We start from the raw sequence: 9,894 nt of genomic DNA, 5'->3' as shown, positions 1-9,894 counted from the left end.
TATTTATGTTTTCTTGATGTGGCGCTGATCTGTGTATACTTTGTTGACCTATGATCAAGGCAATTAAATATACTCTAACAATATTTCTGTAATTGATATGCCTCACATAAAGAAGTGATGCTATGTCAAACACTGGAAACCAGCCTTCCCCAACTGGGTGCCCTCCAGATGTGGAGGCTGGAGCTGGCTGGCTGCTCAAAACATCTTCCTTAAGTATAACCAATTGCATCCTGAGCCAATGGGGGATTTTCTCGGAATTGTTTAAGGGATGTTATTCCATACTTAGAACTTTCTTGCACTTTTACTTTTCAGAAACAAAACCTACACAGACAAGAAAATGCATTAGGCAACCACACCATTTGAAGTTTATTATCCTTAATGACTACCAAATACAGAGGGTGTTCAAAATACACCAGGAAAGAGCTATTTACAGCCATTAAGAATTCAGGTGTTGTTTTGAAGGAGGCAAGATAGCCAGTTTAAAAATCAAAGAAGGACAACTTGCTTCCATATTTGGACGTCTGCAACTCGCCTTCAGTTGGTGGGTTTGGTTGTGGTCTTTGCCTAGAATGATAGGGATTCTCAGGCAGTGGCCGGTCAGTCTTCACTTTGGTGACCTGGAAGAAAAAGAATCACATTGAAATGTACTCGGCAAACAAACCTATATCAAGGAATCCGAGTATAGAGAGGTGCCTTATTATGTACCAGAAATGGCAAAGCTGGTGCCCAGATGCTGGACTGTTATTTATTTAACTCTATAGTCACTTAGTACAAAAGTCTCTAAGTGACTTTTAAAAGCTTAAGAGCCTATAACGCCCCCAATAAGTAATGTTTCAGTAAAATCACTGCAGTAACCCAGCAGAAAAAAAGTCAACAAACTAGAAAAACAAGCCTTGTTGTCAAATGTCTGGGAGAAGAGGTAAGTCTTACCCTGGCACAGATGGGAGCCAAAACAGAAAAGACCCTCTGCCATGCTGTCATCCTCCAAAGTTTCTCTGAAGGGGCACCCAAAGCAGGGCCTCAAATAAAAACCAAAAGGTCTGGGAGAGAGGTGACCTGAAAAATATTGGGGTCCCGAGCCGTGTGTGAGGTTAAAACCAACACTTTGATTTGGGCCTAGGCTGCCTGTGCAGCTGTGTCAGAATTGGTGTTCCAAAATCAGCTCATCTTGAGCCTGGCAGCTGCACTCTACTGCAGTTTCTGAACATCTTTCAAAGGCAGCTTCACAGAAATAGCACCACAATGACCCAATCTTGAGTTTACCAAAGTAGACTACTTCAGCCAGATTAATGCAGCCCAGACAGCGTCATGGTTAGGCCACCAACCTAAGCTGGTGGAAGGCACTGTGCACCACTGAGGCCACCTGTGCCCCAAGTAACAGCAGTAGATAAAGGAAGAAGCCTGAACTATGGGCCAGGATTGAAGCTGAGAGCCTTTTGTATGCAAAGCATATATCCTACTGCTAAGGTGGAGTCCTTGGCACTCCATGGCACCCCCCCCCATGTCCTTCAGTGATTTCCCCCAACAGGAATTAGAAAGTGGTTATTCTAAGGCTCACTCTGACCTGCAGGGAACACACATGGGTGCTCCAACACATCAGATTATGGTTTAAAATAAACCATGGTTTAATGTGGGCAAGCTCCTTCCCCTCTCCTGACTGTGCTACACAGGACAGCAAACCAGCCCTAAACAAGAGAGTCTGGTTTGTTGTTATGTGCAAATTCAGGTTCCTGCAGACTTGCAGTGTGGAGGTAAACAAGCTACAAGCGGGAAGCCAAAAACAGACTTTGGTTTCTGCTTTTGGTTTGGAGACAAACTATGAGCCTGTATGAACCTGGGTTTGCACATCAGGGCAAGCTAGACTCCAGTTTCCTTCATCCCTGTATGGCACAGTCAGAAAGAGGAGATAAGAAAAGCACTTCTCTGCATTAAACCACAGCTTATTTTAAACAATGGCATTGAACACTGCTTGTGAACTGGGGTCAGAGACACAATTTGAAACCCAGAAACCAGCTACCTTGAGAGCCAAATTTTCCATCTTGGCTGAGCCAAAAACAATCCGAAGATGACTAAAGAGAGCCCCCCTGTGTGGATGCTCATCACAATTCTCTACAAGGCAAAACTGCTGAACAGGCTGGAATTTCTAGATACCGGCCTCAATGCTTGGGGAGCTAGCCCTGAGGAAAGACTGGCCAAGTTTGCAAATTCCTCCTGGGCCGAAGTGCAGGATCAGGTGACAACACTACCATTCAGATGAGAGGCAAAATGAAAAACCCCTTGCAAGGAGTGATTAGGTTAACACCCAGTACACGTAAGAAAGAGCCAGCAAACACATTCAGTTACCTTTGACAGCTGTCCCAGATCAGGTCTCACCCAGCCCAACTTATCCAGGACACAATCATCAAAGACCTGCTGCTGCTTGCGGCATTTGCGAAGTTCTAGCAGGTTATTATAGTCAATGCAAGTCCAGTATTGGGTAAATGGCTCTGCACAATGCAGCTTAAGCTGCCTAGAAACACAAAGATGCTGCATTAATGTTTCCTGAAGTGAAAATGTAGGCAGAGTGATTCTCAAAAGGCACCTTTTTATTTTACTCACACATGGGTTTGAAGACCACAGCAAGCTATGTGTTCTCTCTGGTTACAGCTGGAGTACCACAAAACTAAGTCATAGTGAAAACAGAAGAACTCTGGCCTGTAATGCCAACTCAGACTGCAAATATTTTCTACATTCGTGCTACCATCCCCATACCATGCAAAATCCCTTTGGCAAATAAAACAAATATGTTTGTCAATCCAAAACTGAGAACAACAACAGGGTAGCATCCAATCAAAAAAAGTAAACAGTGTTAGTGTTACTGCCTTTCAGTTTTTCTACAAAACTGAAGGAAGAATAGTGGATTCATAAAACTGTATTTCAAGTTCTTACAGCATCTGATACATGACATTTTGGCAATTTAAAATCCAAGTCAGATGTGACCTATCACTGACAGGAACTTTTCAAAATTAGGAAGTTGTTCCCATCATGGAGGGGAAAGGAGCTACAGGGCACGAATGAGTCATCAATTAAAGACAAAATTGGGTAACCATTTGAACTCACTATAGAATTAGAGGGAAGTTAAAACAGAAGATATCTGAGAAGAAACGTGTGTGTGTGTGCATGTTTTAAAGAACACAGCAGTTGTCACAGGCACGATAATTGCCCTAGCAGATTGTAAAAGAAATCTGGATTCAGATCCCTTGCCTTGGATGAACCTGTGTGTCTTTCAGGGTCACTTCAGAGATATGATTTTCCTACAGAGTTAATCTTGGAGCTGGAGAAGCAAGTAGGTTATGAAAAAAGAATAGTTAAAACAGCATCATGTCATTTGCTTATTTTGACATAAGCAAAATTACTTACTCATTTACCGGTTACATTTATACCCTGCCTTTCCCTTAAAAAAATCTGTAGGTACCTAACAGCAACAACATTCACAAGATAATTTAACCAATGTCTAATAAGACATGAGCAAAATTTGCTGTAGGGGAAGAGATTCAGTTTTCTTTTGCAATATGAACCTGCAAAGCCTTTGGGAGGCGGGATCTCAAATACTAAAAATGTATTTCTGGCCAAAGGAAGAAGGCAAAATTACTAGAAGGGCATGGGAGTAGTTTTATTTATTTGAAGGATTTTCTTTAGCCCTGCCCTTCAGGCAAAAATAAGCCCCCAAAGATCAGTAATAATAGATGGGCCTTTGGTCCGATTCACCAAGACTCTACAAATGGCATACCTGAAGAAGTCCATTGCGCACTTGTTCACTTCCTTGCCTTCCTTTAAACATTTCCGTGGGTCCTTCTCTTCCCAGCGGCAAAGCATGAACTCCTTGTTGGGCTTGTCACACTGCGAGCCATAATGATGAGCTGCTGCTTTCAGTACGGCTGAGGTTACATTTACCTGAGGAGCAAGCCAGGGAGTTAGCAACAGGCTGAGGGTGTGTGTCTGGGAATGCATAGGACTCTTACAAGCTCCACGAGAGGCAATTGAATGAAGAATAGCCAAACTGCAGGCATGCATTCTCCTTCTCATATACGTAAAATGGGAGTAAGGTCCTGCACTCACAAGAATGCCAAGGGGCAGCACACAATGAAATTTGTGTACTATACACAAACATTACAACACAATATATTTCATTTATTTAACAGAATTTGTATACCACTTAACTGTAAATAAAACCTCAACATGGTTTGCAAAGAATATGAAATATGGATTGAAGTTGTCCATAAAAGTTGAACGCAAAACAGGTTTTTTAAAAGCAAGACATCAATAAAAACAACCAGTTGAATATATTAAATATGTATGTTGCAAACTAAGATTAGATATTAAATTACGTATCAGCTTTACATCTCTGGGTACGCTTGCCTAAACAAAGAAATTTCAGCAGGTGTAGAAGAGAGCACAGTGAAAGTTCTAGCTTAGTCAAGGCACAGGGAGTTCCAGAGTGTAGGAGCTACCACAAGATAATTAATTAAAAAACAGATTTTTTAAATGATATATAGAAGTAATAACAGGAAATTTTTTATGTAGGATGATACTAATTATTAAGACAATGAGAATCTTTTAATCTTTTTACTTCAAATGATTCCAATACTGGGCGAAGCAGGTTGTCTCAAGATATGGCAAACAGAAATTTCCAAGTTCCTGTGGGAAGGGAAGAAACCTAGGATTAAACACCTGATCTTAATAGACATAAAAGAGAGAGGAGGCTTTTCTCTACCCGACCTAAAACTTTACTGCGAGGCAGCCTGTTTCACCTGGCTAAAAGATTGGTGCACGTTGCAGGATCCGGACCTCCTGGACCTGGAAGGTTTTGACAACCGTTGGGGATGGCACGCCTACCTGATATATGGAAAAGCAAAAATTCATAAAAAATTTACCAACCATATAATAACAAGGTTACTCTTTGCTGTATGGGAAAAATATAAAGACCTGATGGAGCCTAAAGTCCTGTGGTGGACTTCTCCAATAGAAGCCATAGCAGTAAAACGGAAAAATACTCAGGAAAGCTGGCCAACATATAAAACACTTCTAAAAAATGAAGATAACCAAATAAAATTTAAAAACTTTGTGGTTTTTTTAATAAATATTTTATTAAGTTTTACATGAAAAGTAAAAACAACATACAATAAACAACAAACAAAACAGAAAAAAGTACACAGTTACACAAACATAAAACACCAAAACAAAAATAAAAACAATTTTATCTTCATAGTAGCCTTGCGTTAACTTATTTCTCCGACTTCCCCAAACCTCCCTTCCCTGTATTCCAAATCATACAATTAAACAACAAATCCCTTCCCTCTGTCTTGTCGAAATTCTTGTCTTAATTTAAATATTCTAATTTAACTTATTCAATACTTATAGCTTAAAATATTGAATCTTTTAATTTTTAAGATTTTTAACCAATAACCTTTTACATTCAATCTGATGTCGTTCTAACATTCATTAATCTTGTAGTATTTCTGTAAATAGTCTTTAAACTTCCTCCAATCTTCTTTCACCATCTCTTCTCCCTGGTCTCTGATTCTGCCAGTCATTTCTGCCAATTCCATATAGTCGATAACTTTCATCTGCCATTCTTCCAGCGTGGGTAATTCTTGTGCCTTCCAATACTGTGTGATGAGTGTTCTTGCTGCTGTTGTAGCGTACATAAAAAATGTCCTGTCCTTCACGTGAACCTGTTGGTTGACCATGCCCAGGAGAAAGGCCTCTGGTTTCTTCGGAAATGTGTATTTAAACACTTTTTTCAGTTCATTATAAATCATCTCCCAGAATGTCTTAATCCTTGGGCACGTCCACCAAAGGTGGAAAAATGTACCTTCAGTTTCTTTACATTTCCAGCATTTATTATCGGGCAAATGATAAATTTTTGCTAGCTTGACTGGTGTCATGTACCATCTGTATATCATTTTCATAATATTCTCTCTTAAGGCATTACATGCCGTAAATTTCATACCAGTGGTCCATAACTGTTCCCAGTCAGCTAGCATTATATTGTGACCAACATCTTGTGCCCACTTAATCATTGCTGATTTCACTTCTTCATCCTGTGTATTCCATTTCAGCAGCAAGTTATACATTCTTGACAATATCTTAGTTTTGGGTTCTAGCAGTTCTGTTTCCAATTTTGATTTTTCCACCTGGAAGCCAATTTTCCTGCCCAATTTATAAGCCTCCATTATCTGATGATAATGAAGCCAATCACGGACTTTGCCTTTTAGTTTGTCAAAACTCTGCAGTTTTAATTTATCCCCCTCTTGCTCTAAAATCTCCCAATATTTTGGCCAATTGGCCTCCATATTGAGTCTTTTTAGAGCTTTTGCTTCCATTGGTGACAGCCACCTCGGGGTTTTGTTTTCGAGTAAATCTTTATACCTAGTCCACACATTAAACAGTGCTTTCCTGACAATTAAAATTAAAAAAAACTTTGAGGAAATAAGAGAACACATCTCAGACTGGTTCCAATACCATCAGTTATTCAATAACCATGGCCCAATGGGAAAATTTATGGAAGATCAATTGGAAATTCACAAACTGTTACACGATTAAAGAGAACTTTCAAAAAATGCAACATCGATGGTATCTAACACCATGGAAACTTTCAAAAATGTATAAAAATGTGTCAAGTAATTGTTGGAGATGCGGAGACTCAGGAGCATTCTACCATATGTGGTGGATATGTAGGAAAACACAGGTATTCTGGGAGAGTATCCATGCAGAAATGCAGAAAATGCTAAAGATGTCTTTCAATAAAAAACCAGAGGCCTACCTCCTGGGAATAACAGATTTGGATGTTCCACAAAAGAGGAAGGGTATCTTTTGATATGCGATGGCGGCAGCAAGAGTTTTGATCGCAGCAAAATGGAAGAGTAATGAAATCCCCTCTATACAAGATTGGATCCAAAAGCTGACAGAATATGCCAAATTAGATGGTTTATCAGAAAAAATAAATAATAAATCAAAAAAGGAATTTGTTTCAAAATGGGAGGTTTTTAAAGAATATCTGAAAAATAAATATAGTAGTTTAAATTCTGTTGCAGCATTTGAGCAACTTCAGTAATAGTTGCAAGGTAGACATATGAAATTAGTTTTATTAAGAATAAGTTTAATTATGATAAAAGTGTGTATTGGCAATGAGTAATATGAATTTGAAATATGGAATAGATGGGAGGTTGGGTCTTTAGTGTTAAGACCAATAGATGTTTTAATGTTTGCTAAGAAAATTATGTGTCTATGGTTATTCTTGTGTGAAATTTGGTATTTGTGTTTTTTTTCTTTTTTCTTGTTGTATCAATAAAAAACTTTATTAAAACAAAAAAAATAAAAAAGAGAATCTGAACGTTCACTTTTAAACATTTTGTGAGAATAAGGGTTAGTATGAATGTGGTAGGAGGGAAAAGATACACATATATGTGTAATATCAAGGTATTTAACGAGTGGAGTATATAATCCCCCCAGGGGCTTATGATAAGCAATACAATACTCTTAATAAATCATACCCCTCTCTACACAAATGTTTTGCACAAGATTGTACATCTTATTGATTAACAATGACATCAGCGGCCAAAGTAGCGGGAGGAGAGAAGATTGTCAATCAAGAATATGTAATTTGAATTAAAAAACAAAAGCCAGTTGACAGCAAGGTAGGAGTTTTCATACAATAGAACCCTTCACAGATAAGAATCCATATTCTGCCATAGAAATCTACGAGACCCTTTGTTGTCCCTCTGAAAATTATTATTGCATTTTTATACAGTAAACTTGCAGTTGACACAGGAGTTGAATCCAGGGATTTTTGCGCCTAAAGCCAAAATTGTGTATAGTCAAAGCACACTAGGTTGAATGGTGGGTGGGGTTGCCAAAGTCTTTTTTCCTGGATTCCCACCCCTTTTCCGTCCCCCTTTTATTTTGTTTTTATCACTTTTTTGACAATCATTGCAGGGGTTGAACTAGATGGCCTTTGGGTTCCTTCCAACTCGTAAGATTCTATGATTCAATGAAGCACATAAAGCTGAATGTGCTCAAGTTAAATGTAAATTGTGGGCTCGCTGTACCTTTTCCTCTGAGGAGCTCAAGGTGGTCCCCCCCGCCCCCAATTATATCCTCACAACAACCCTGTAAGATAGGTCGGGTTGGGAGATGGCTGCTGGCCCCAAAGGTCACCCAGTGAACTTCACGGCTCAGTGCGGATTTGAACCACACACACTCAGCCATGAGGCTTGGGGCTAGTCCTTGGGAGAGCCAGCATGGGACAGCGGTTCGTGTCGGAGTAGGACCTGGGAGAGGACCAGGGTTCGAATCCCTGCTCTGCCATGACGCTCACTGGGTGACCTTGAGGGTCAGAGGCTGCCACTCAACCTGGCCTACCCCACAGGGTGGTTGCTGTGGCCAGAAAGCTGTCTGCGGACAAACGCCGGCTCCCTCGGCCTGGAAAGTGAGATGAGCGCTGCGCCCCACAGTCGCCTTTGGCTGGACTTAACCGCCCAGGGGATCCTTTACTGTTTACGTTACCTGTGGGGATCAAAGGAGGAGGTGAGAACCACGTACACCAACCTTCAGGGGGAAAAGCGGGGTACAAATGCCATAAATAAATAAATAAATAAATGGCAACACCTGCTGCAAAGGGTTTGAATTCCCGTCCTCCTTGAGGGCTTTTATTTAGAAGAGATATTTACTTAGCTTTCATCTATTTTATTTAGAATGGGTGGAATGGCCAAAAACTAGCCCAAAGGGGGGGGGCACGAGTCACTTTGGGGTTGGTGTATGTGTACGTTCGTGAAATGAATTTCCTCTTACATTTTGGTTCTTAAATAGGGGGGGGGAGGGGGAGGAAGCCCTTTAACAGCGAGGGGAGGGGAAAGAGGGGAGAGTCGACCCCGCCTGCAAACTGGGGGGAGGGGGCTACCTCACAGGGTTGCTGTTGTGGTGTAGCCTTATTGCAATGCAACGCAATTCACTGTATTGGGCTTGAAAGACGCCTTCTTTTGCTGCCGGCTAGCTGAGGAAAGCCAAAATTCATTCGCCTTTCAGTGGATGGACCCAGAGACCGGGACTAAAACACAGTACACGTGGACACGACTCCCACAAGGGTTTAAAAATTCGCCCGCACTTTTCGGGCTGGCTTTAGCCACAGACCTAGCTAGCTTCCCCACCTCCCCCGACCGCGTTCTTCTTCGGTATGTAGATGACCTTGTAATTGCAGGTAAAGATGAAGACACGTGTCTGCAAGAGACCAAAGACCACCTGAATCACCTGGCAGCAGCTGGCTACCGGGTGTCTAAGGCCAAAGCCCAAATCTGCCAGCCAATTGCCAAGTCTACCTTGAATTTGACATGTCACACCAGCAGCGTAATTTAATAATTGGGGGGGGGTGTATGGAGAAAACCGCGTATGACTCCTCATGGAGCTCAAAGGGCGAGACAGAAACGTAACGAACAGGGGACCGAGGGGGGAGAGGGGAAACTGAGGTGGGGGTCCCCCTCATACATTTGTGAGGGGCGGGATCAATACCACCTCTTCCCCTCCCCCCCCCGCGCCATTTCTCACGCTCACCTCATCCACTGCTAGCTCCTCCAGCGCGGGCACCTCCAGCGTAGGCATAGCGTATCCCGACCAGGTCTTCTCCCCTTGGACTCTCCTTCGCCTCACGAACCAGGCCAGACGCCAAGGCAGAAACTGCGCATGCGCTCCCTCGCCGGCCGAGGGCACGTTATATCTGAGATTCGCGCATGCGCCTAACAACCGCCACCTGCTTCCCATAACCGTCACTCTTCTCAGTCTGTATATGTATGCGAATAGGAGGAGGATTTGGGCATGCGCATTTAGCCTTCCCGCCTCAGAAGGAGGGACCCAGAGGGC

At 41.8% G+C, this 9,894-nt stretch overlaps 1 protein-coding gene across 1 annotated transcript; it reads right to left on the bottom strand.

Moving 5' to 3' along the window:
- Nucleotides 1–348: 348 nt before the first annotated feature.
- On the bottom strand, nucleotides 349–9,795 carry NDUFA8 (NADH:ubiquinone oxidoreductase subunit A8; the record flags this gene model as incomplete). Its single annotated transcript, XM_083423211.1, has 4 exons — nucleotides 349–617; nucleotides 2,344–2,509; nucleotides 3,770–3,933; nucleotides 9,589–9,795. The coding sequence occupies 4 exons, from the start codon at nucleotides 9,793–9,795 to the stop codon at nucleotides 480–482; spliced, it is 675 nt and encodes a 224-aa protein (XP_083279337.1). The 3' UTR covers nucleotides 349–479.
- Between the last annotated feature and the right edge of the window lie 99 nt (nucleotides 9,796–9,894).

The sequence above is a fragment of the Podarcis tiliguerta genome (assembly GCF_965153285.1).
Source record: "Podarcis tiliguerta genome assembly, chromosome: Z".
Lineage (NCBI taxonomy): Eukaryota > Metazoa > Chordata > Lepidosauria > Squamata > Lacertidae > Podarcis > Podarcis tiliguerta.
This window is presented reverse-complemented; position numbering and strand designations above follow the sequence as displayed.